This window comes from Populus euphratica, unplaced genomic scaffold, assembly GCF_000495115.2.
Source record: "Populus euphratica unplaced genomic scaffold, PopEup_1.0 scaffold267.1, whole genome shotgun sequence".
NCBI lineage: Eukaryota > Viridiplantae > Streptophyta > Magnoliopsida > Malpighiales > Salicaceae > Populus > Populus euphratica.
Window position 1 is genome coordinate 195,309 of NW_011500049.1, and position 27,150 is coordinate 222,458.

At 34.9% G+C, this 27,150-nt stretch overlaps 2 protein-coding genes across 3 annotated transcripts; one reads left to right on the plus strand and one right to left on the minus strand.

The window, feature by feature from the left end:
• Positions 1 to 1,920: 1,920 nt before the first annotated feature.
• ECA3 (endoplasmic reticulum-type calcium-transporting ATPase 3) lies at positions 1,921 to 25,121 on the plus strand. Of its 2 annotated transcripts, XR_838911.1 has the most exons (35): positions 1,921 to 2,046; positions 2,144 to 2,194; positions 2,338 to 2,371; positions 2,763 to 2,780; positions 5,554 to 5,690; positions 6,698 to 6,772; positions 7,174 to 7,219; positions 8,014 to 8,073; positions 8,174 to 8,254; positions 8,949 to 9,034; positions 9,433 to 9,534; positions 9,966 to 10,019; positions 10,627 to 10,728; positions 11,214 to 11,272; positions 11,762 to 11,906; positions 12,379 to 12,486; positions 13,752 to 13,904; positions 14,059 to 14,163; positions 14,858 to 15,054; positions 15,713 to 15,824; positions 16,384 to 16,482; positions 16,578 to 16,723; positions 16,894 to 16,951; positions 17,864 to 17,956; positions 18,455 to 18,505; positions 19,001 to 19,132; positions 19,294 to 19,395; positions 20,413 to 20,467; positions 20,987 to 21,072; positions 21,631 to 21,779; positions 22,081 to 22,186; positions 22,286 to 22,339; positions 22,954 to 23,002; positions 24,521 to 24,852; positions 24,890 to 25,077. XR_838911.1 is itself a non-coding variant. In XM_011001591.1 (34 exons), the coding sequence occupies exons 1-34, from the start codon at positions 2,014 to 2,016 to the stop codon at positions 24,586 to 24,588; spliced, it is 3,006 nt and encodes a 1,001-aa protein (XP_010999893.1). In that variant the 5' UTR covers positions 1,921 to 2,013; the 3' UTR covers positions 24,589 to 25,121. The 2 variants fall into 2 exon arrangements, 1 of the variants encoding a protein (XP_010999893.1); XM_011001591.1 differs by having other exon boundaries at positions 24,521 to 25,121.
• Positions 25,122 to 25,424: 303 nt separating this feature from the next.
• On the minus strand, positions 25,425 to 26,421 carry LOC105107603 (uncharacterized). Its single transcript, XM_011001592.1, has one exon. It carries the CDS (start codon positions 26,032 to 26,034, stop codon positions 25,567 to 25,569), a length of 468 nt encoding a protein of 155 aa, XP_010999894.1. The 5' UTR covers positions 26,035 to 26,421; the 3' UTR covers positions 25,425 to 25,566.
• Positions 26,422 to 27,150: the final 729 nt, after the last annotated feature.

The following is a 27,150-nucleotide window of genomic DNA, read 5'->3' on the forward strand; positions in this document are numbered from 1 at the left end:
TAAGAGAAAAATAAATAAAAATCATAAAAATAAAGACTAAAGTTAATATAACAATCATAAAAATAAAAACTAAAATTAATATAAAAATCAAAATTCAAGGGAATAAATTGAAAAAAAATAGCAAGAAAAAATTTGAAAACTAAATTTGACATAATCAACAAATAATATAATATTTTTAAATTTTTCATAACTTCTTAAAATATATTTTCCATCCAAAATAAAAAAATAACTTCTATAAAAATTAAGTTAAATTTTTCTAACAGAAAAGTATTTTATATTAATTAATTTTTAATAAAAATATTTAAAAAAATTAAAATTTTTAAATATTTTTCAAAAAACAAACACATATCCTATAGCAGAGTTTGCCATTCCTTCTGATGGGCTGGGTTCTCCCGTTGACCTAGTGCAATTTTGACAAAAAATAAAAATAAACATCAAGCACGCTGTCCATCACGGCCCTTATTTCTTGCCCCAGAATTAGCCCGTCTGCAGGCTTTGCTTTACGCTCAAATTCAAGCATTCGTTTTTCCGACTCCCACTCACGACTGCCAGCGTTAGCTTTGCTTAAGTTCAACGTCCGCTAAAGAATTAAGGCAGCCTTTAATCACGGTACGGAGCTCTCCAGAAAATGTACACAGGGCTGTAATTGACCGTGATATCTTTTTAATTAATGAAAAAAAAGGATAATATAAAATAATTTATTTTTTTATCCCTTACGATAAATTTGATTTTAAAACAATGTTATTAAAACGGATCTTGGTTAGAAGGTTTAACTTAATAACTTATTGATTTTAGATATGCCATGTTTCAAATTAAACTAAATACATTCAAGGGAATAAATTGAAAAAAAATAGCAAGAAAAAATTTGAAAACTAAATTTGACATAATCAACAAATAATATAATATTTTTAAATTTTTCATAACTTCTTAAAATATATTTTCCATCCAAAATAAAAAAATAACTTCTATAAAAATTAAGTTAAATTTTTCTAACAGAAAAGTATTTTATATTAATTAATTTTTAATAAAAATATTTAAAAAAATTAAAATTTTTAAATATTTTTCAAAAAACAAACACATATCCTATAGCAGAGTTTGCCATTCCTTCTGATGGGCTGGGTTCTCCCGTTGACCTAGTGCAATTTTGACAAAAAATAAAAATAAACATCAAGCACGCTGTCCATCACTGCCCTTATTTCTTGCCCCAGAATTAGCCCGTCTGCAGGCTTTGCTTTACGCTCAAATTCAAGCATTCGTTTTTCCGACTCCCACTCACGACTGCCAGCGTTAGCTTTGCTTAAGTTCAACGTCCGCTAAAGAATTAAGGCAGCCTTTAATCACGGTACGGAGCTCTCCAGAAAATGTACACAGGGCTGTAATTGACCGTGATATCTTTTTAATTAATGAAAAAAAAGGATAATATAAAATAATTTATTTTTTTATCCCTTACGATAAATTTGATTTTAAAACAATGTTATTAAAACGGATCTTGGTTAGAAGGTTTAACTTAATAACTTATTGATTTTAGATATGCCATGTTTCAAATTAAACTAAATAGAAAAAAAATTAAATTAATCTAATAACTTAATCCATAACCTTTTATTTTAATATTTTAAAATCTTTAAATAAAACAATTCAAATTAATTTAGCACAATCATACTTTAAAGGTACTATTTATTTTTGTGTTGTATGTTTTAAAAATATATTTAATTTGAAAAAATATTACAAATAAAAAATATATTGATTTATTTTCATAGTTAAAAATATTTTGAAAAATGTTTCGCAATAATAAATAAAATATTATTATTTTAATTTTAGTTTATGATTAACATTATTAAAAAAAACTTACTTAAATGCGTAAATTTGGAAACCAAACTGTTCTATATATATATATATATATAAGCGAAACATCTCCTCTTCAGATCTCAGACCGAAGCCAACTTCACTATAGAAATGTTTAAAAGTAGTAGAGACTGTAATAAAATTTGTTAGATTCAATTGCTCAGACTCTCAATGGAAGACGCGTACGCTAGATCCATCACTGAGGTAACTAATCTCGTTCTCTCGATTCTTTTACGCTAAAATATCGGCTTAACAATGGAGGGGATAAAGTTGTAACAAGCTATGGCTTCTTTCTCTCTAGGTTTTGGATTTTTTCGGGGTTGACCCTGGAAAGGGGCTCAGCGATTCTCAGGTATGCGTGCTTCTCTGTTTTGAACTGAATTTTCTTGGCGAACAAGTGAAACAAATTGGCTTGGATTTCCCCCCTCTAATTGATTATTAGGGTTTAACTTCAAGTTTTAAAATTTATTATTCTTGCTGATGGTGTTGTTGCAGGTGGCGCTACATTCAAAAATTTATGGTAAAAACGGTATGTTCAGACTCTGATTTTTTTTAATCCAGTTGAATCTGCATTTCAAGACTGTTTCCTTGTAGGTGTTTGTTTTTTCATTTACTTTTAAATTTGTTGGTTATTTTGTTCAAGTGCTCGTAGTTCATGTACTTTTAAAATGTTTGTTGGTTATTTTGTTCAAGTGCTCGTAATCTGCGAGTATTTTGATATATCTATGTAGTGCCACAAAACATATACTGGTTAAAATGTTCCATTTCAGCAACTATCCTCATCTCTGTGACATTGGATTCTTTTTTCTGTTTGTCAAAAAAAAAAAAAAAACTAAAATTTATTATGGATTTTAACCCCCTTTTCTTTTCCATCAAATGGCTCGTGTCCTTTGGCTGGACGCTTCACTTGTGGTCTGCAGTGCTGCCTGAAGAGACAAGTAAGTACATGGCACACGCCACTGGTTTCCCTAGATTTTGAATGCTTAAACTGCATTTGTGTTAATCATATGAAACTTCCTGGGACATCTGTTTGCCTTTTGTCTTGTATGTTAGTCACATGTGAATTTTTGTATAGTTGCTGGTTCCTCTCCTTCATGTTTGATCTTGGAACTTAGTTGTGTTTAAGGCTTAGTTGAGTTGAGTTTGTGGGTATTGTTTAGATACTACTTGTTCAGGATGGTTGAGTTAATATGGAATCTGAACTAATTAAACTAAAATATGATCAAGAGGGGGGGAATGAAGGGAAGAAAAGTATGGAGAGAGAGAGTTTCTTGGACTGCAGTGATACTATTAACTTCTTAATTGAAAAGGTTGAAAATTTATATAGTTGCTTGTTGATCCTGGAGTTTGTTTGGGTTGGCCTCCAACAACCTTGCTTTAAAATTTGCCCAAATCTGATGCGTCAAAGTATGTCAGTGATGTAGCATAAAGCAAAGATAAAATTAGGGTTCTCAAGCTATAAAGTTCTAGACCTAACTGTAAAGAAATCAAGAGAAAATTCTTTGATAGTTTTATTAAATCTAAATAATAGTCTTGATCTTCATAAAATAAACCTAACATCCCTATTTATATTAGTCTTAGAATCCTAAGGATTCCTAAATAGTAAAATACTTTCTAAATTAAAAGTCCTAAGCTAAGTAGGAAACAAATAATTATAATCCAAATTTAACTAATAAAATAATTAAAATAGGAAAACAATAACTTTGGGCTTTATATCACATGCTTTCGGGTTTCTTTGCGGATTTCTTTTCAGACTTGGCCTCGTCAATCTGGTTTATAAACTCTTGGTATAATTGTTTTTATGTCAGTCTCCTCTACTTGAGAAAAATTCGTCCTTGAGTTATATGTCATAAACTGAACCTTTCCATACCAAGGGAACAAATACTTAAAATATTATATCGTAGCTAACTTATTCACGAAGTAGCATGTCTTTGACTTGTGATTTTCAAAATTTAATTTATGATGTGTACAATAAGGAAAAATCCACATTTGATGTTATTCTTTCCATTCCTATGAAGTTCACTTGCAGTTCATTGCCACATTTTTCTACTTCAAACTCGAGTTCAATGTCATCTATGTCCTCTAATACTTCATCTATTGTATTTAAAGGAAAGCCAAAATAATCTTCCATAATATCTCTAGAAGACTTGACAGAAATTATCGGGTCCTTCATGTCCTTGTTTGCAAGATCTTCATCATCATATAAATCTTCTCCATAATCTCCATCAAGTTCGCGCTGAACATTCATGTTAATTGATTATTGTCTCTCGGGTTGTGGTTGTTTGTCTTGATTTGATGAGGTCCTTACGACCCCTATCAAGTTATTTGATAAGGTCCTTACGACCCCTATCAAGTTTATCTTCATCAACACCCTTCACATAGACAATTTATTGTCTTGGTGAAATTTTAAGAATAGGTCTAAGATCGGCCTCGAGGTAAGTCTCCAAGCATGTTTCTCTCCTCTTTGCAATTCCTGTTTATGCCTCTCATTAGCTGAAATAGATCTTCATTAGATGAATACCTGTAATCATACTGACCATACCTGTAATTACGCGGGTGTCATCCTCGGCATGTGCCTTTCTTTTTCCTCGGTTCATTCTTGTGCGCAACCTTAGTGCCTTAAACCTGCTTGGTTGTAAGGTCATCAAATATGGTGTTGATATCACCAAACCCAATATGCACCCGCCTTTCTAAAGTTGTTATCACTGCTGAATGGTGATTTAGCTAATCCCAAACAGCCAGCATCCCCTGATCACTATCATAGAGATGGTTGCCATCACCTTCTCCATGATTCTCTTCACAGTTCACCATTGATTTGGATGTTGACCTGTTCTGATATCACCTGACGCAGCGTAAAACGAAGATAAAACTAGGGTTCTCAAGCCCTAAAGTTACAAATCTAATTGTTGAGAAATCTAGAGAAAATTCTCTGATATTTTTATTAAAACTGAATAATAGTCTTGATCTCCCTAAAATGAACTAAACATCCCTATTTATATTAGTCCTAAAATCCTTTATAGATAAGGATTCATAAATAGTAAAATACTAATTAAATTAAAAGTCCTAAGCTAAGTAAGAAAAAAATCATTAAAATCCAAAATTGATTAAAATAATAATTAAAACATGAAAACAATAACTTCAAGCTTTATATAATATGCTTTCGGGTTTCTTTTTAGACTTGGCCTTGTCAATCTGGTCCATAAATTCTTGGGATAATTGTTTTACATCAATTAGGTTGGGTCTTATGGTTTTTGATGGTTTGATGCAGTATTGGGTCAAAGTTAATTGCAAGAGACTTTCACAAATTGGTCAAAGATAAGCTTTAAATAGGGTTATTGGTGCCAAATAAGGCTTTGGCTGATGTTTGGGCTATTTTCTTGCCCTTTGGAGGGTTGGGTTTTAGAGAGGAAATAAATGGAATTTTGAGATGTGGGGAGTCATCTATTCAAGACAATAAGATGAATTTCTTGAGAACTCTTTATTTGTGTCTCTTCAATGCATTATCATTCATGGATGTGATCCCGTTGAAGATTGTTGATTGGCAATGATATTTGGATACTCAACTTGTTTCGTCCTGATTAATTGACATCAATTGAGGGTCAATAATTCTGCTTTGTATTGCATTTAAGCTATCTGTGATAATGGATGGTTTTATTTAGAAAAATAAATACCTTCTTGAGGCTTATATGTCCCACATTTCTCTCTACACAGGAACTCCCTTTTGGAAATTGGTTCTAAAACAGTTTGACGATTTGCTTGTTAAAATATTGATTGCTGCTGCTGCTGTTTCTCTCGTTTTGGCTTTGATTAATGGGGAAACAGGCTTGGCAGCTTTTCTGGAGCCTTTTGTAAGATATGATTTCTCTCTTCTTTCAAATGAATTGATTGCTGTTACATGCCAACAAACTGAGCTAGTCTACTGATACTTAAGCTCATGTAAGCTTTACATTGGATGTCACACGGCATGGAAAACCAAAAGTTTCATCCTTGTCAGGATTAAAGTAAAGTGAGGTTGCATATGTATATTGTTTCAGTATTGACATACATTGAACAGTGTTCATTAGTGAAAGATCAGACATTTTTAAGGAAATGCGTCAACTCTGTATCCTTACTGTTTTAGAAAAGGTTAATATGAGAATCCCTGCTCTTCAGTTGTAAAAATAAGATCTTCTCCTCTTAAAAAGGTCTTTTGTTGTTTTACTTTGAATGCACGATATCCAATGACTTCTCATCCCTCCATTTTTTTAGTTTCGTATATACAATGACTATGATTTTGTATTTAGAAATTTTAGATGCTTTAATTACATGCTGCAGGGCATGTCAAAAACCAAAGTTTCATTCATGTGAATCAAATTAAAGTTGTTTTTTTCCTTTCAAATAATAAATGAAAGATACGTTTCTGCATTCACATTTGGTATAAAGAGATGATAATATGAACAAATCATCATGAGCTCCTTATCAATGATTAAAAATAACAACATTTATATTGGTAATGGAAACTGCAATTTTCTAGTTTAGGATGGCATGCTCATTGTTGGCCTATTTTTGACTTGGTATTAATATTATCCAATTTAAAATGAGGTATCATGGGCCAAATAATTCTTGTTGGTTGCAAGGATATGGAAATATTTAAAGTACTTTATGCAAAGAAACAGGCTGATGTGATCCGGAATTTATTTTGGTGTTTTATCTATATCTTTCTTTCTTATTTTTTGGTATGCATGGCATGTAGTAGTTGGCACAACATACAACTCATATATATGGTTTTTCTATCACTCAGGTTTCCATGTCTACATACTTATTTTTTGGTTGATGGTCTAAATATGTTTCTCTGCTGATTTTGTTATATGCACAGGTCATCCTGTTGATTTTGGCTGCAAATGCAGCTGTAGGTGTAATTACAGAAACGAATGCTGAGAAGGCTCTTGAGGTGACTTATGGAGTTCTCATGATTCAAATAAACAGTAGCTGGCATCTGGACATGGATACTATAGATATGATTTTTAATTGTTCTAGTAAATAACAATCTATTAATGATGTAATTTACATAATTCTCTACACTCTGTTTGTCCTTCTACACATTTTGTGGCAGCTGCCTGTTTAAGCTTTGAATGAAATTGGATGAATGCAATGTACTTGTGCATCTCTTGTTTTCACCTAGGAATGTTGGTGCTTGTTGGTCACTATGATAAATTTAATCTACTCTCACAACTGGAAGGACCATGGTACTGACATCTTGCATAGAAAATGACATCATTCTGCAAAGATTATATTTTTGGTTAACAGAGGTTCATCTTGTGTTGATTATGGTTATCTCCCTCTTGGTTGCAGGAATTACGTGCCTATCAAGCTGATATTGCTACTGTGCTGCGAAATGGTAAACCAAAAATTTAAAGAAACAACTAGATGTTTGTGATGCTGGCCTTGTTATAATGATATTAATTTCTTGGTGCATTGTGTGTGCTTTTTTGTTGCCATTGTAGAGATTTTTCTGTCAATTGTTTGGGATTATTAGCTTTGGATAAAGTTTTATTTAGTTGTTTGCCCTTTATCTATGACAGTCCTACTGTGGTTCTCCCAATGCTATCACTAGCCACTTTAGCATTGAATCTTTTCCTAACCATTTAATGGGTGGGGCTGTATTTGGTTGGTTTCTAGGGCTGTATTTGGTTGGTTTCTTGTTGCCTTTTCATTGAGTAAGGGTTTCCTGCAGTCAAGAACCCCAATGAAGAACATTTCTCCTTGTGTTTATTTGTTTTAGGGAGCTGTTCTTCCTGGTTGAACACATGTAAGTGTGTGGGTTCTTCAATTTTTGACTTGGTCAGATTCCTCTTTGTTGGAGTGCAGAGTGCTTGTGGTATTGTAACTTTCGATGTATTGAACTTCATTGACTAAACATATGTTGTTCAAGGCATGTCATTTTCTGTATACTCTCATCATCACTTATTTTACTGACTTAAATTTTGCAAGTCCCACTGAAATCTGAACCTAGACTTCTTGATTTGACAGTTGTATACTTATATGAGTGGGTAGTCGTGTTGTTTGTAATTGTTACTTTAAGCCCATACTACATGTTTTTTCCATCTGTTTGGCTGAGAGTTCACAAATTTTATATTTGATTCACTAGATATGTTGGGTTTTTTATAACTTCATGTCCATCTATTGTCACAGGTTGTTTTTCCATACTTCCAGCTACTGAGCTTGTTCCAGGCGATATTGTGGAAGTCAGTGGTATGCTAATCGTATGGTCTAGTGATCAGAGTTAGTAATTTATTATCATGAATGAAAATGCTGAGGATATGACATCAGGTTCTTTTGTTTTATAAAATAGTGGGATGCAAGGTTCCTGCTGACATGAGAATGATTGAGATGCTAAGTAATCAGCTACGCGTTGATCAAGCAATCCTCACTGGTACAACAGCCTTTTCCTTGGATAATGCAAATGATTTGTTCAATTACATCCATCTAGCTCAGACAGGGGAAGGATTAAGTTATTCTTTAATCTGAAGGACGCCAGTATGGGTTTCTTCATAAATAAATTAATGTGATTTTTGTGCTTCCATTGCCATTCTAGTGTGGATTCACACTCGCATGCTACTTGACTATATATGTCCCATTCTCACAGCCACTTTTTTGACTGCCTTTGCATTCATATAGTGACTCGTATATGGACTAGGCCATGCATTGACACACCTTAATCCTTTTCAATTTAGACCATGTCATGTGCCATACACTCCATTGGCACTCTTGTGGGCTCGGCGATATGTTACCTTCCCCTAGCATTTTGTTGTATGCAAGGTCGAACACCTTACACTCCCATGATCATTCTTTATAGGCTAAGCATCTAAGCCATGCCTCTTTGTACTCCCAATGTTTCATGGGTGCTGCATACAGTTTCTGTTTTATTTACTACAGATAATCATACAATTTTGAGTTGACTTTTTGTTTATTTTGTTGGCATTTACATTGATGAATTTGGTGAATTATGTTAATAATTGACCAGGGAATGCTTTTCTTCTATGTTTTGTTTGGGATTTTCTCTAATTACTTATTTTTGAAGCATACCCGGAATTGGTTGAACTGATGATTTTGTTCGACGACTCCAGGTGAGAGCTGTTCTGTTGAAAAAGAGCTTGAGTCCACCATAGCAACAAATGCTGTGTACCAGGACAAAACAAATATTATTTTCTCGGTAATTTTTTACCTTTGTTGCAGTTTTCATCAAATTCACATACAGGATGTAACTATTGTTTCTTTTGTGATAGCTCTTTCCTGTAAATTGGGTATGCTGCATATGACTTCTACTACTGCCCTTGTTTCTCTTGTGATAACTGTTTCCTGTAAATTGTTTATATTGTATAAGACTCCTACTACTGCCCTTGTATTGATTAAATGGACTGAGCTTGCTTCATGTTATACTAAATATTGATTGTGTAATCTGGAGGAAATACTTTATATCAGGAGCATTCTGTTGTTTCTTTTTTTTTTAATGAGCCATAGTTTGAGTGTTTTTTCTTCATCTGGAAATTTCAACCATTATTTTTTTCTTCTTCTTTAGAGCCATTGAATAAATGTATTTTTGACTTCCAGGGTACAGTAGTGGTTGTGGGCAGGGCACGAGCTGTTGTTGTTGGAGTTGGGGCCAATACTGCCATGGGGAACATCCGTGATTCCATGTTGCGGACAGATGATGTAAGCACTATCAATTTTCTGTCTTTTCATAAGTATCTGATCTGCAAGTAAATTGTTAACCTGTCCTGTTTTTCCTGGATATCTTATTTTCACCCCATGAATTCCTCTAGAGTCTTTAAGTTTGTGCTTTATGTAATTGGATTGAATCCTATTTATGTGACTTGCTGATGAGCTATAACTAGACAGGATGAAGTGCCATAGTAAGATTGTTGAGCTTTTGGAAATACTTCTTGTAAGCTAGGTGTTTTCTTGATGTGTATGAGTGATCTTGTCTCATGAGATGCATTTTTTTGGTGAAAATGCAATTTATGTATCTTTCTAGTTGTTCTGTATCTAATTGTTTAATGTTCCCTACTAGAAGAGAATTCCTTGGTTGAAATTATACATATTCAATGTTTATGTATGCTGTTTGTTTCTGCAATTCTTTTCAGGAAGCGACTCCATTGAAGAAGAAGTTGGATGAATTTGGCACTTTTTTGGCTAAGGTATTGCTCATCAGCTGGCCTCTCTCATTTTGTGCATGGCAACATTATATTTTTCTTTTGCGTAAGTGGAACTCAAAATGGTAGCAGAATTGTTCTGCCATCCTGTAATTCGAAAAAAAAGAAGAAGGAAAGTTCCATCCATGCTTGTCAAAAAACAGGAAAAAAATATTAATGATCCTCTCTCCCATAGCCGTCTTGAAGTCAGATAAATGGATTTAAACTGCTGATATTCTGAAAGCTTGATCTAGGTTGGGCTTATCTATAATGACAAAGAAAAATGCTCCTTTCATGTCAAATTGCAAAGCCATGTTGCATTTATTGCAGGATTTATTAAGACTGCTTGATCCACATCCAGTTTTTCCTTTGTTTTCATGCCAAGGGACAAAGTTTGGCTGTTGGTATCTGTTTAGGAAATACATTTTCATGTAAATCATCTCTTATCTATCTGCTGTTTAACACCGTCTGGTTGGCATTGTTCCATAGATTATCAGAAATTTTCCCTTTGTATTAATTGACACTAGGAACTCTTATTTCTTTGCAAACATAAGCGGATAGCTTTGAAGTATTATGCTATAAATTGCATATTGAATATTTGGTGCAAATTTAGGTTATTGCAGGGATTTGTATACTTGTGTGGATTGTAAACATTGGTCACTTCCATGACCCTTCTCATGGAGGGTTCTTGCGTGGTGCAATCCACTATTTCAAGGTATTGTTCTGTGGATGGGATCTGATATTTTTCTTTGCTGTCAGAATAGAAACCATTTCTGCCTTTTCTACTGTGGTATTTGTGGATAATTACGTGGTCATAGTCCCACCAGTGGAATAACCCCATAATTTTACCATGCCATTGAAAAGGTCCCTAAAACTTTGAACTACTTGGTTACTTGAAACTCAACCCTATTTTGTAAGTTTGTTTCAGTATGAATCTGTTGAATACTCTTGGGATGTCTTCTCAGACATGCACATGCACAAGGGGTTCTGGTTTAAATTTCATTTCCACTATGTGAAAAATAAGTAAATTAAACCTCATCGTCATATTATTATTAAGATTACTTTAATTCCATAATCCATATTGTACTTTGTATCTGGGTAGCTGAATTGCTCTTTTAGTGGCCTTTGATCTACTTTTCTGTTTTATGATCCACTTCCACCACTACTGTTTACTCTGAACTACTTGATGTGCCTACCTAGATTGCAGTTGCCCTTGCGGTTGCAGCAATTCCTGAAGGGCTTCCAGCAGTCGTTACAACGTGAGTGCTTTGTATTTTATTTCAGTGAAATAAAATTTCCATGAAATTTCCATGGCTTTTATGATCTTAATGAATATTACGTTGGTGTCTGCTTGCTGAATGGTTCTGATGATGTGTGTGCACGTGTATATATTAAAAAAAAGAATTTTAATTTAAGTACAGGGAAGAATGGAGAAGTATATTGAGATTTAAATGAAAGAACTTTCTGATCCTCCTGCATATCCACTAAGGAGGCACCTTGAAAAAACTCCTGAAACGTAGCACCGTGGTGAAGCCAGAAAAACTAATTTATCTATAATAAGAAGGAAAGTTAATCGCTTAATCTGAAAGTTCTACATTTACCCTCCCTCTAGTACACAATGAAGTCATTTCTAGATAATGAAGTTTTGAATGCTATCTTAAGGCCATTCATTTTATCTTTTATTGGTAAAACATGATCGTATCACTTTGGAAGATTAGCAAACCTCATTGTATTTCTTTCTCATTTAGGTGTTTGGCTCTTGGAACAAAGCGTATGGCTCGGTTGAATGCCATTGTGCGGTCTTTGCCATCTGTGGAGACTTTAGGCTGCACTACAGTAATCTGCAGTGATAAGACTGGAACATTGACAACTAATATGATGTCAGTCTCAAAGGTAATCAGCTCAAAACATGTAAATACTGAATGCAAAATTATGAGTCAAAGGGACAATATCAATGTTGGAGTCAGAGCATAATGGGAAACCTAAGCCATCCATTTTTTTTGTCATTGTAGCTAATTTTCTATGGTCTTGATCTCTGAAATCTGTTGAGGAGCCTTTATCATCTAATTCTCAGTGAGAGAAAATAGTGATGATAGCGATGTTTGAATTAGCCAGAGGGTAACAGGAATACTAGGCCATTCAATTTTTATTTTTTGTCTTTGTATATAATTTTTCAAGGGACACGATCTCTGAGATCTATAGAGGTTAGAAGATTCTTTAGTATCTGGTACTCTGTGGGAGAAAACAGCAACATTCATTCCTTTGTCACAGCATTTGATTCAAGACATTTTCTGGCTGCACTTTTTTTCTTAGTTAGATTCCTTGACTGATAAATGATAAATTTCCTTCTACTCTGTCTTCCCAGATATGTGCTGTTCATTCTGTTCATCGTGGTCCAACTATTGCTGAATACAGTGTAAGTGGGACAAGTTATGCTCCAGAAGGCATGATTTTTGGCAGCAGTGGATTGCAGGTACTTATTTTATTTTTGATTGTTGGCATTATAGTGGAAGGTTAGTTTAAAGGTCTGTAAACAGTTTACGAAGGCCTGCTGTGCTTGTGCTTTCTGTTTTCTGTTTATTTGGGAAAAAAAGAAAAAGGAAGAAAAGCAAAAGTTGGGTTGTTATTTTATACCTCAATCCTTAGTCCCTTCTAACTCTGTCTTGTTTTACTTTCGCCTTTTTACTCATTGACTTTGCTTTGATAATCATGCCTGCCTTGGTCTTGTAACTGCTTGGCTACAGGATTCAGGCCTCTGGGCACCCATTTTCATTTCAAACAAAGAAAAAAAAATGTTTTGGAGTAAAACTATCTCTAGAGTTTGTTTTTTCAAGCTCCTGTAACTACATTGGAAAAGAAATAGTTGTCATTAGAAGGTACTTCAGAGAATTATGTGGGGTTAGTCAAATGTTGCGAGAATTTGTAATGTGTTCCATGTGTAGAGAAGTGAACGATTGTGGTTGTCTAGTGTGCCTTCTAGTTTGAGCTTGGCTTGCTTGATGTTTGGCATGCATAGATTTTAGGTCTCCATATACAGAAGAATTGTATATCAGGAGATGTAATCCAGACTGATCGAATGTTGATCTCATCTTTTATAATTGAATCAGATTGTATGAGCAGCAGATGTTTCAGACTAGGGAAATAACATTCAATGGGATAGTCTCATCTATTTGATCTTTATTTTTGCCTTGTCATTGTTTTCTCGTAAGAGTTGCCAGATTCACCACCACCATTGCTAGTGGTAATTATTTTTAATTTAAACTACAAACTTGAGCATAATGTTGCCTAGATTCCTTATAGCACTGCTGCTTCTGAATTATGGTTGGAATAATGATACAAGTCTTCAGAATGCTAGGTCTTTTCAACGAGCTATGAAGATTATATACGGAAGCTCAAGTATTTTGTCACATTTTGCTAACACACCAGGAAAAAATACTGAATACGCTTTCTGCAGCAAGCTAAAAGTAGCTGAGGGGGAGGGTTGTTCTTCCTTGTCCTTTTTGTCAGATAATTGGATTGGAAATTAAGTAGCTGGTGCAGAGTTAATTCTTTGTTTTGCTCACATCTTTTTCTCTATAAATTATGGCCCCTTGATGCCATTTTATTCGATTTGTCTCACTTAAAAGAAACACACTTGCAGTGTTTATTCCTTATGGAAACATGCTATTAGTTGGTTTGTGTGATCCTTTGGTATTGTTTGTCAGTGATGCATCCTTTTAACCTTGATTTTTTCTGCAGATTGAATTTCCAGCACAGTTGCCTTGTCTTCTTCACATTGCAATGTGTTCGGCTGTTTGCAATGAGTCTATCTTACAATATAATCCAGACAGGGGAATCTACGAAAAAATTGGGGAGTCCACTGAAGTGGCGCTTCGTGTTCTGGCAGAAAAGGTTTGCTGTTGTAGCTGGGCCTTCTATAGAGCAGCTAGACATTACCATAGCTATTCACTTTTTTCCTTCCCCTCTTTCTCCAATTATGATCTCCCTTCCTCACCTTTTTAATGAATTTGGGGTAAACTCGTACATTTTTGCCACATCTTTCCAGGTTGGCCTTCCTGGTTTTGATTCCATGCCCTCTGCACTGCATATGCTGACCAAGCATGAGCGCGCGTCGTACTGTAATCAGTATTGGGAAAGCCAATTCAAAAAGGTTTGTTTTTGTAAATTGGATGTTGTGCAATTCTTCCATATTTTGAGTAAGTTAATTCAGTTTCTCTTGTATGTTATAAGAATGGTGAACATGAATGGCAATGAAGAACATGAATGATAATATTTTTTAAATGGATTGAGATTTGTTTTTGGTGAGATCAATGATGGATTGACAAAGGTGAGATTAGAAATTAAGATCTCCCCTCTCATACTTGTAAGGATTCCTATGAGCTACATGTTTATTTGTTGTTTCAGATTCTTTTTGATTTTGAGATTGTCTGCATGTTATCTTCTGGTTCATTGGCGGTTGATTTGTAAAGCAATTGACTTCATACACTCTATGTCCAGTATTGTTTTCTCTTTTTTCACCTTTTTTTCTGTACTCTTTTACTTATTATGGTATATGTCGTCTCATTTGCACTTATTTATTTGTTTTTCAAGGCATATTGTGCACAATTTCTCATTTATTGATATATTTTTCTTTAATTTTTCTGTTTGAAATATTCCACGTTCCTTAAGGCCATTGGATGTATAGAATTTTTGTTCACATTTTAAATTTGGCTGTTAGGAGGTGATATCGTAAAATGGACCTTGAGGAAGAGGTTATATTCTGTATTGCAGCATTCACTTTTCAGCTGTTCATTAAAATAAAAATCTGACTGCTGACACAAGCTTAACATTTTGATGCTTTATAGGTTTCTGTTTTGGAATTCTCTCGTGATCGGAAAATGATGTCTGTCTTATGTAGTCGGAAGCAGACAAAGATTATGTTTTCAAAAGGTGCTCCAGAAAGTATTGTCTCTAGATGCTCCAATATTCTTTGCAATGATGATGGTTCTACAGTTCCATTGTCTGTTGCTGTCCGAGATGAGTTAGAGTCAAGGTTCCACAGGTTAGAAATGATGCTAAAATTTTAGTGGATGTTACTTGAGCCCCAATTGCTTGGCGCAATATGGTGAATTTTTGTTCTGTAAGACTTGGAAGTACACACATGTTTCATTCTGGGATTTGTTTGGTGCTAGCATTCATTTTGGATATCTTTATACTACATTTGAAGGATGTGTGAAGAATACATGTTATGGACTGACAACATACTTGAAGTTTTGTGATGAATTTAGAGATTTAGTTCATGTAATTTCTAAATTATATCATGCAAGTTCTTGGGGTTTGAGTTGATTTATAGTGAGCTGTCTAGCAGAAGATAAACATCTATTCATGGCTTTTATTAGAAGGGTTAATCTAATTGGCTATATTTCACAAGGTGGGGTTATGTTCCCCTAGAGGTTCCTTCTCTTCACCGCCCTTCTATATATTTATCTTCCCCTAGTTTCCCTAGAGCTAAATCATCTGCATTGATGATTCCCCACTAAGGTGGTGTTTTTAGCAAAGTTTGACTTTCACTCCTTTTACACTATGCTTACCAATTTCTTTCACAACCATTGCTGCTCTCATAAATTCTTCTAAGACGAGCCAATGACTTGACTATCATATTTAAGATCAATGGTGCAGGCATTTTTGTTCGCAGTATGAATGCCATGTTGGTTGATCAGTTTTGCAGGAAAAGAAACATTGAGGTGCCTGTCTTTAGCTTTTAAACAGATGCCCATTGGTCAACAGACTCTCTCCTTTGAAGATGAGAAGGACCTTACATTTATTGGGTTGGTATGCTTTCTTTTACACTAGATTAAGTGATGTCAGTGCTTAATGCCCTTCATTTGATTATATATCTAGATGCATTTCTCTTAGCTACCTTCATTTGTACTACGAGGAGATGAAGTAACTTTGTGTAAAAATAAATTTCATGGTGAGCAAAGGTTTTTGCTGGAAGGAGGTGGTTGAATAAATAAAGAAGAGCTGCATCTGATTTGTTTTTTACCTTGTGTCATCCTTTGAATGAAAAAACATTAGGAAAAATAGACCTAAAGTTCTGAAATTTTGTGACAACACTCTGAAATCTATGCAGTTTCCCATCATATGTTTATGCTTTTATGTTCTTAGAACCTTCTCTTAGATCCATTTTATTCTTTTGCACTGCATTACATATGGTTGTGGGTGCATGACCATTTGTGTGCATCCTGTGGGCTTGCGTGTCCTTGTGCACTAATGCAACCCCCCTGTCTTTTCTGTATTTGTGCTTCAGAGTTCCTGTGCTTTTGAAATTTGGGTTTCTTCTTCCACTTCTCACTTTTTCTTTGCATTTTCACCTTTACTTCAATAAAAGGTTGGAATGCTTGATCCACCTAGAGAGGAAGTGAGAAATGCTATGCTTTCATGCATGACTGCTGGTATACGTGTTATAGTTGTCACTGGGGACAACAAGGTAACTTAAATTGAGCAACAATTATTTATGTAATATGGTATAAGTAACAGTTTCTCTTCTTTCTGGTTGCCTTTCTAATACATTTACTTCCTCAGTCAACGGCAGAATCACTTTGTAATAAGATTGGTGCATTTGATCATTTGGAAGATTTTTCTGGACGCTCATACACTGCTTCTGAGTTCGAAGAGCTTCCAGCTTTGCAGCAAACACTGGCTTTGCAACGCATGGCACTTTTTACCAGGCATGGTTGATGTTGTATTTTATTACTATCATAAATTTCATTGGTATATTAAGCATCATGGCATCTTCTTATTTTCTTAACCTTGCGGTCTTTTCCTACACAAATGCTTGTTATTTTGTTCGAATTTTACAAGCTTGTTTAGTAACATCCTTTTTTCTATGTTTTGTTAGGGTTGAACCTAGTCATAAAAGGATGCTGGTGGAGGCCTTGCAACATCAAAATGAAGTGGTAGACCTAGTATTTTCTTTCAGCAGAATGTATATCTATATTTATAAAAGCAAATATATGTGTGCAATGCATGAGCTAAGCTTCAAACAATATCTATGCTATTATTGAAACAAACACTTGTGTTGTTTTATGGGTTGTAAATTTTGGATGGTGAGGTTTGAATTAGAAGTAAAAAGAATTAATTACCATGGACAAAAATTCTCGTGGGATATCTTGATAGGTTAGTCTAAGAAGGTGATGTGGGGTTCCATGTGAGGATAAATCACAAACCAGTTACCTATCAAAGCCAAGTCATTAAGGACATTTTAGAACTCTAAATAATGTGTTGTTTTTCCAGAATATGTTTGGCAAGATCCAGTTTTTTTTATGCAATATAGATTAATAACTTCTTAGTGATATAAAGATGAGATCCTGGTAAATAATTGGATTTGTGAGAAGCTTGTGCTAGCAGTTACTGAGAACAATTAGAAATGATAGCAAGAACCAGTTTCCATTGTGAAACAAAGAATGGTTGCTGTAATGTAAGAAGCTGTTCAATTAACATTGACAGTTACAAGGGAATGATAAAACAATAGAAAAGAGTGAAGGACCTGGGGCTTGTTAAGCAGATGCATGAAATGACAGTGGATTAGGAATATGAAGCTGAGGATTGGATGATACATTAGCTTTGATATTTACATAAAAATAATAGCACACTTTGGTTACGCTTATGTTTGTTGCAGTGCTTCAGCTGACCAAAATTTCCTGTTTAAGGTATTTTTGAGTGACTGTAGGACTTTTGATTTATTTACATTTATGATTTATTTCAAACATGTGGTGTGGTGTGGTGTGGTGTGTTCTGCTTTTAGTTTTTTTGTGTAGTTATATTACTTTCCCATCTACGTTAAAGATCATTGATCTCGACTTGTTTAGGTGGCAATGACTGGTGATGGTGTCAATGATGCACCTGCACTCAAGAAAGCAGATATAGGAATTGCCATGGGATCTGGAACAGCAGTTGCAAAGGTGAGCCACCTTGTATGGATGCATTCAATTGTATATTCATGGATGATAAACTGTTTCTGTGTGGTGTCCATAAATCATGTCTCTTCTTTACGATCCCTGTCTCCATATGCGCATATAAATTTATGTATGGTTACAAATTTTAACAAGCTGATGGAACTTAATCAATTGATTTGGTTCCTGTGTCACCTGAATGAACTTTTATTATTAAGAAAAAAATGTCTCCTGCAGAATTGTAACCTGAATGACTCAGTGCAAATATTATTTTTTTTCAGTTCTTAATATAATGGGAAAGTTACATGTGGTGGTGCAACTTTAATGATCAGCTTCATAGTTTTACATGAATAATATTGGTAGATTTGTGTTAGCTGATCAAGTTAATAGTGTAAAACATGATAAATTGTTATCAGCAGGCGCATGCTTTATCAGATTCTATTATTTGATTATCTTATTAACTGCAAATACCCCTTAAGTTCCTGACCATCTGTATCCTTGTTTCAGAGTGCTTCAGATATGGTTTTGGCGGATGACAATTTCGCTTCCATTGTTGCGGTATAGGAGCCCCCTCCCCCTCTTATCTGCAGTAGTTCTGCTGCTTATTGATATTTCTGTACTAGCTGCTGGTTCCTATTGTTTTTGTAATTGTTTTTGTTATCGAGAAAGACATATTATACAGCTAGACTATAACATATACATGTCCTAAGATTGAATGTTAGCAATTCTCCAGTCATCAGTATAAGACAACTACTCCATACATATAGCTCTTCAAATTGAACTTGATATCCTATGATCATAAACAAGTTTTTACAGAACAGTTGGTTAGAGCATCTGCTGTATCCAATTAACTTAAAAATTGAAACCCGTGACTTCTCTGAATGATGCATTAAATTTGATAGTTGATCTGTTAAAATTGGATAATATAAAATGTTATTTGGAGGTTTAAGAATTGTCTTGCACCTAGCGTAGGTGGATCCCCATCAATAAGTACCTAAGTTTTCAGATATTTTTTGTGCTATTCTATTTCTTAACAAGTTAATTCCTAAGCAGGCTGTTGCAGAGGGAAGGGCTATATACAATAATACAAAGCAATTCATTAGATACATGATCTCCTCAAATATCGGTGAAGTAGTTTGTATCTTTGTGGCAGCTGTACTTGGAATACCTGATACCCTTGCTCCTGTGAGTGCTTTAGCTCACTGCTTTAATATTTCAATAGTGCACTCATTTTGACTCAAGAAAGAGAGGGAAATACCTGGGATTAAATAATTCTACATTGAGTTAGGTAGAAGATGCAGGTCAGTTGAAAGAGCTGTAATTTAGTTTTTGTTTATCACATCCAGGTCCAACTGCTCTGGGTCAATTTGGTTACTGATGGGTTGCCTGCCATTGCTATTGGTTTCAACAAGCAGGATTCTGATGTAATGAAGGCTAAACCTCGAAAGGTATTGATTTCCTGATTTGGACAGCCTTAGTTTATTTACTAGATCTGTCTAACAGGGTGGGTTTATTTGTTTGTATGATGGTTGCCAGCACTTATCTGGTGCATTTTGCAGTGCAACCCAACCCCTCAATAAAAGTGAGAAGATGAATAGATCTGCTGGCATAAATGAAGTAATGAACATTAGGTGGGCTGGATAATAGACAATTTGTTTAAGCTCAGGACTTATTATGTGGTGATATACTAATATGCCATATGATAAGGCTAGGGTGTGGATGCTATGTGCCAAAAGGTGCTCCAAGGATATTATTCTGATAATTTGAACACACTTAAGTAGCAGTAATTGTTGCTAATCAATGCCATATATGTACATGAGATGGTTATTTTGTGAATTACCCTTGGGTTGCTGGATTGTTTAGAGTTATGTTTGTTGTTATGTATTTTCCTTGCTAAGTTCTCCACTAAGCTTTGAAATAGTTATTAGTAAGCATGAAGGAGTATTACAAGGAGGTGGGAAGCTACGTTAGGTTTGGCCTGATGCTTGTGGAGATTGGCTTGATGAATCTTTGAAGGAGGGGAACATCCGTTGATATGGTCTGACCTACATGTTTAGTTGGTCAATTTTCTTTCATCTTCACAGAATTATAATTGTTGTTCACCTCTTCACCTTTTCGTAAGATTGTTCTCTGCAGTAGACTTCTTGTAGACAGGGGCTGTGCCTCTGACCTCTTTAATTAATTTTAATTACCTTGAAGAATAAAGAAAGAGCTAGATAACCCTCCCTCTCAAAGAAAAGAAAGAAAAAAGAATTGAATAAACAATGGAATGAAAGGCTAGATAGTTTGGTTTGACAGTTCCCTTTTCTGTGTGCATATCTTTGATTTAAAGTTGAGCACATGTTCACTATTCAAGACTCCATGTTTTATAAGTTTTTTATAGGTGAGATGTAGTTTCTACTCTTGTAGTGGCACTCTTTCCGGTTATCAGTCTTGAATATCAATTTTTTCAATTTAATGTGCAGGTAAACGAAGCAGTTGTTAGTGGGTGGTTGTTTTTTCGATATTTGGTAATTGGAGGTAATATATGATGAATGATAAACCTATTGCATGTGGATTGCTATCTTACTGATCATATGCGTTACTTTTGTATGATTTGATAATTTCATGTTTGCTGCAAAGTGATTAACTCAAGGTTGTATTTTACCTGCATATGACATGAATGCATCACCATCATAGTGAAATTCACGATAAAAACTTTTCTTTGAATAATTAAATCAAGTGTTTGACAAACTAATTAAATTAGTACAGGCAATTAAGGGTAATTTAAAAAAAAATTACAGGATCTTTTGTCTGAAAAATGTTTGACGCCTGAGATTGGTATGATATATAATTAGGGATTTCTGCATTTCATCCTCGAGCTCATAATGTACCATGTAGGAATCACAATCTTCAGGTCCTTATCACTTTGCAATTCTGGAAAAGGAGAAATAGTTAACCTTCTCTTCTGATTATAATGTGCATGATTCGAATTAATAAATTTAATGCTGAATGCTTTCGAATTCTAGCAATGTTTGATGCAGTATCTGGTTGATGCAGCTTATGTTGGCCTTGCCACCGTTGCGGGGTTCGTCTGGTGGTTTGTATATTCTGATATGGGTCCCAAACTACCATACAAAGAACTGGTAAGATTTAATTGTTTACTGGGTGTTCTTTCTGATAGGCCAAAGCTGAGTCTTTTCTGGGCACAATCTCCTTATATAATTTGATCTAGAGATCTGATCATCAAGGCAATGGTTAATAGAAGTTAAGGTGCGATTTTGTGCCCAGACAATTCCCATAATCAGTGCCCCGCAGGTGCTTGTTTACTTTCAGTCTTTTGAGTCCCTCTCTAGAGGCTTGAATATTTCCAGCTTTCTGCGACTCCTCTTCTGTTATTATTCATTATTTCGAGATTAACATTATTAATTCTTCCTTGAAAATCTCGTGGTGCCAAACTTGAAGTTGATATTAAATTTGTTTAGTTAAGTTTTGTGCTTATATAATTGATGGGATCCTTACAGGGAAAAAAAAAAATAGAAAAAAACTAAATGACTAGTCCTAGGCCCTTTTTTCAGTTAGCATGGAATGTCTGGGTTTTGGTTTCTTTGTGCTCAGCATAGATAAATATATTTCATTTCTACTAGTGCTGTGCATGTTCTTCAAATTCCATGTCAGAACTTTTATGTATTCATTTATCGCAGATGAATTTTGACAGTTGCTCAACAAGGGAGACAACTTACCCGTGCAGTATATTTGATGATAGGCATCCATCAACTGTATCCATGACAGTGCTTGTTGTTGTTGAAATGTTTAATGCTTTGAATAATCTCAGTGAGAATCAATCTCTTCTGTGAGTATCCAGTTTAATTGCAAAGTTAGTGAGCATTTTAGTGCTTTAGTTGTAACAATCTGCTCAGTTGCTTAGAATGCATTGCGTATAATTTGATGGTATTGTATGCATTAAAATTTAGTATCAACATTTGTCATTAGATTCTCTAAATTTGCATCAACATTTGTCAAATTTGATCACTTTTTTTCCCATTTAATTGATTATTTTTTCCCTTCCCCACTCCTTTTCACCATCAAAAAATAAAATAGAAGTTGCATTTGGACTGACTTGGTGCTGTAATGTTTTTCCCCTTCTATTACAGTGTTAACCCTCCCTGGAGTAATTTATGGCTTGTTGCTTCAATTGTCCTGACTATGCTCCTTCATATACTGATCTTGTATGTGCACCCGCTATCTATTCTTTTCTCTGTAAGTTCTCTTTCCTTGTCATCCCATGAGTTAATAATTTTATTTTAACCCATAACCATAAGGAGCTCATACAACAATTTGCAACATATCTTGTTTCAGGTAACGCCATTATCTTGGGCTGAGTGGAAAGTTGTCTTGTATCTTTCCTTCCCTGTATGTAGTGAATCTTAACTTTCCCAGTTTACTAATTTCAGAACTTGTTTTCCTCTTTGCTGATACGTATCTGTGTTTTGATTATAATTTTGTATGCAATGAGATTCTTGAGACATTGAATATAGTTGCTGGAATTTTGCTCAGAACCACGTTGCCTTGTACTGGTTTTACCTTCTAATATGGTAAAAACAATGACATCTTGTCAAGGTTCCACAGTAGGTGATATGTTTTCTTATGTTTGATGCTTCTGTCTTCTTCATAGATGTGGCACAAGCTCCGTTGGACTAAGATTTTAATGGAAGTTGGGTTAGGAGTTTGAATAGTTTAAGAATACTGCATACAAGCTAGGATCATGGCAACCTCTTAGTCAGTTTTCTCATGAACTTGATGCCACTGCTATGCCCCTTTTGCTTATATATTCTATCCTTGGATGCATTAAAATAGAGAAAGGTTACCTTTCCTGAATTTATACAATGTAAAGCCATTTGCATCTTTGATTTTTTTTATTTTTTTTTTGCTTTGTTGGACGAATGCAGTGCCTGATTGAATGCCTTTCAAGTATCTTAAGCTCGTTTTCCCTTTATTGTACTTCTAATGTATTGTTTTTCGTGTAGGTCATAATTATTGATGAAATCCTGAAGTTCTTCTCGAGAAATTCCACTGGTAAGTTTGTTGTTTTGCTTTGTCATTCTCTTTTCAACATCTTGTTCTTTGGTGGGAGATTTTATTGAGATAATAATTTCCAATTGAAAATCAAAACTGGACTAAGAAGAGAAGATGTCAACTCCCTCAACTCCCTACTCCTCTAGACAAAAATTTAACATTCTCATAATACTCACCTTATGCTTCTGACTTGTAATATCTCGATGAGGAGTTGAAAGATGAATCTAACTAATGGTGCCACAACACAATGCAGCAACTTCCCAGTCGAGCCTCTAATAAGAGAGAAAAATCTAGAGTTCTTCAGACACTGGTACCAAGATCCAAGATCCCTAGGTTGCAAGCATTTAGGCACATTAACCAATCATCTAGCCACTCCTGTTGGATCTGTCCATCTCTTGAGATGTTGCAAAAACTAGCACAACTACCCCCATAATTTTAATTCAACTGAGAATCCTTTGAACAAAGTGGTCTTCAATCAAAGTGAGTTTTCAGGTTACCCAACACAAACCTCTTCAACCAATGCCCTCTGTGAATGTCAAGTCACATTTTAGTATTGATATCTGTGCCACTTGCTTTGCTTTCTCCTCTGTCTCTCACACGTCAACACATAAAAGCTGTTGTGTAGTGGCTGCACCCATTTTCTTCCACTTCTGCTCCCTAATCTCTCTTCTCCTAGCCTCGGTTTAAGGATGTTATCCACTGCTTCTCTGTTTTCCCTCCAAAATGGGCTACATATGCTAAGTTTTGTTTACTATTAAACCACAACGTGTTTAGCTTCCCCATCATGGTTGCCACGTCCATGAAGTATAGTTTTCTTAAGAAACTGGAGCATCTACCTGTTTCACCCAATCCCTTGAACACAAACATGTCACCATCCACATGCTTCAAGGGGCTCTCTTACAGGCAGGATATCCCACTGGGGGTGGTAGCATTGAGCCTTTATTAATAGAATGACGTGAAAGAGATGGGGTGGAATGAGGGTTGGTGTGAGTGGGTGAATTGTGTTAAGGTTGGGATAGGGGAATGAAGAGGGGGTTTCGAACTTGCTCTGGATAAAGTGAGGGACTTGGATGTGGGTTCAAGGGGACAGTTAGGTGGTCGGAGGCCGGGAGACAAGTAATGGTGCTCAGTATGAAGGGAACACATATTTAACCACCCCCCCCCAACCCCTTTCAGCATAAAGTGTTATTTCCATCTCTTGTTATGGGAGAGGTATGTGTCGATGGTTTGATCTTAATACTGCTGCTGCTGCTAGTTTCTTTAAATAAGGGTGAAGTGGTTCAAATAATATGGGAGCATATATAAGGGTGGGGGTAGATGATTAGATGTTCACATCATTGAAGTGGTTCAAATAATATGGGAGCATATAAATGCACGAATATTTATTTATCCATTACTTGCACTAAATACACACGCAAATGCTGGTAATGGTTATAAACTCGATTCTGTTGCAAAATATATAGTGAGTAAAAGAGTTATCAAACAAATTGCTAATAGTTCTCTGCTCCTACGTTGCAGGCCTGAGGTTGGGTTTGAGATTCAGAAGACCTGATTTGCTTCCAAAAAGAGAATTGCGTGATAAGTGAGAAGGAAGCTTTGTGCTATCAAGTTTCGTACCTGCGTCAAGTCCGACTATACACAATTTTTCCTTCCATTAATACATTAAAGTTGAATGAACCTTCAATTGGTTTCCCTTTGCATGTATTTATCTGCAAGGATGGAAGTCAAAGAGAATGGGGTTGTCCAGCACTATGCAAGATGCCTTATCGTTGTACCATATAGCAAAATAGGCCCGTTTATGTTGAGTTTCCATCATCAGGGCCCAAAGAAATGTTGGTGTTAACTGGTTGGGCCACCAAGCTTTTTCTTGAAGTTATGGATGAACAGATAGTGATTTGCTCTTGGAAAGGAAGCTTCTGTTGCTAAACTGGGCCATCAGTCCATAAGCCCTAGTCAATTGTCATGCATTAAATTATTTTAAGAAAACAAGGACGACCCAACATGCGAGAAAGTTATATGCGTTAGAGGATCCCTTATTTTTGTATTAATATAATTAGTCAAGTTTCATGCTCTCATCCATTAATTTTTCTCTAATCATTCAGGCTCTTTTTCTGAACTTCACGAGTTAGTCTTTTATATATATATATATATATATATTAATTATCCATCAAAACTGGATAATCGTTTGTATTAATAATTCCTAAATTTAATTTGTCTTTTTTTTCAACTTAAGGTCATGTCTGCTTATGAATTTTACTTGTAATACCTCCAAATGCTTACCTCTGTGATTTCCAAGTGGGTTTAAGCTTAATGGTACCATCCTTCGGCTTGTGTGGAAGAAAGGAGTTCAATGGACGAATTGAGGGTGTTTTTTTTTATATAGAAAAATACTTACAGGAAAACGTTTTTCCTATTTCAAATATCCTTTCAATCAACAGTTAATTAGATAAATTACCATATACATGTACTTTATTCAATTCACCATTTTAACCACCACAAGAACTGCTATTATCACCACCATGAAGAAGAAACTCTTTTAACTCGGTGAATCCCTCCCAAACAAATCAACAGGCATTCCTTCCTTTTCCAACAGCATAGCTTCTGCTTCTTGGACCCAACTGTGGCTTGACATCAACGCCAACTTCTTCAAAAACACATGATTTGTCTTCATCAATCCTTCCCATGCAACGCATCCCAACACTGGAACTCTTCGGCAACACCTTTTCGGATCCCATCGTCATCGATGATTGCTGCTGCCTCAATTGCTGCATGTACATCTCGATTTCATTGCTGTGACCTAAGCTCCTGGCAGAAGCAGCTCTAACAAGCTGTCTGTAATCTTCACCGTCATCAGACCTTGATGATGAGCCAACACTGAAACTCCTGGGCAAGGCCATGGAAGGACCATTATTCATCCTCATCGAGAAGTCTGTCATGCTTTTAACATAAACGTCCCTTGCTTTACACAAAACTCTCACTGGGATTGTCATGACTCGCATGAACTTGCTTTGGTTCTGTGCTTTAGTCTTCATCTTGTATTCTAGCTAGCTAGCTAACAACAAAGGGCTTTGGAAAGTGATCAGGGTAGTGGATTAAAATGGGATACTTGAACAAAAAATATCGTTGCAAATTTTGAGAGGCAGGGAGAGGAAGAATTGGCAATGGGATTAGGTTTGTGGGGTTTGGTTATACATGTAGAGGAGATGATGACAACAATTATGCTACAGGTATAATCGAAGGCAGCCGGCAGGTTTTGTATTTGGACTTCTTTTTTATTTTTATTTTGCCAGACACACTGGAGAAGAAAACCTAAGAGATTAACATGTGGAGAGTGAGCAGAAGAAGCAGAAGCAGACTAGAAAGGACACATTTCCGGGTACCATTTGGACAATGGGATTAACATTCCATTTCAGGCCTGTCTCGCTACGGACTCATCTAGTGGTGAATATTCATACGGACATAAGTATTTACTAGTCTTTAGCGTCCGCCCTCAGCTGCGGGCGGATCAAAAGTTAAATTAAATGAAAAAAAAATTACAAGTGTTGAGTTTTTTAAAGAAAAATTAAGGAAATTTTCAAACACGAATTAAAAACTTAACATTTATGTTTAATAAAACTAATAGATAAATCATTTATGTCAAGAAGTATTAAAAAAATCAATTGTAACCAAAAATTAAATAAATAAAAAAACAGAAAAATTGATACGGATAAAAAAAATATAATCTCGTGTCATGTTATACTATTTAATTATATATTAATTTTTTTAAATAAAAATCCATTCAAAAAAATATAATTTCTTGCATGGTTTCTCTTAAACTTTTTAATTTGATTTGGTCCTACAACATAGATTCTTATATAATTTAAATTTTAAATTAAATCTTAGAGTTAATTTTACATTATCATTTTACTTAACAAATCTAAATATGATTCAGTCACTTTTTTTACTATTTCATTTTACTAAAAAAAATAAGACAGAAAATATTTTTTAATAGTATTAATTTTGAAAGAAAAGCATTTTAAGGAAAAAAGATTATTTCCTTTAAAACGATAGACTCCATTAACATTAACGTCTTATAGATATATTGAATTCTAGAATCCATGCACGCAGGGTGAGACTTTTATACATATGACATTCATGTAAACTTATTG

Bases quoted from the DNA above. Each gene is read 5' to 3' on its own strand.
- LOC105107603 (XM_011001592.1), bottom strand. From the start codon at position 26,034: ATGAAGACTAAAGCACAGAACCAAAGCAAGTTCATGCGAGTCATGACA.
- ECA3 (XM_011001591.1), top strand. From the start codon at position 2,014: ATGGAAGACGCGTACGCTAGATCCATCACTGAG. The intron at 8,074-8,173 runs GTATGCTAATCG...TTTATAAAATAG, and splicing joins CGATATTGTGGAAGTCAGTG to TGGGATGCAAGGTTCCTGCT. The intron at 23,003-24,520 runs GTAAGTTTGTTG...CCTACGTTGCAG, and splicing joins CTTCTCGAGAAATTCCACTG to GCCTGAGGTTGGGTTTGAGA.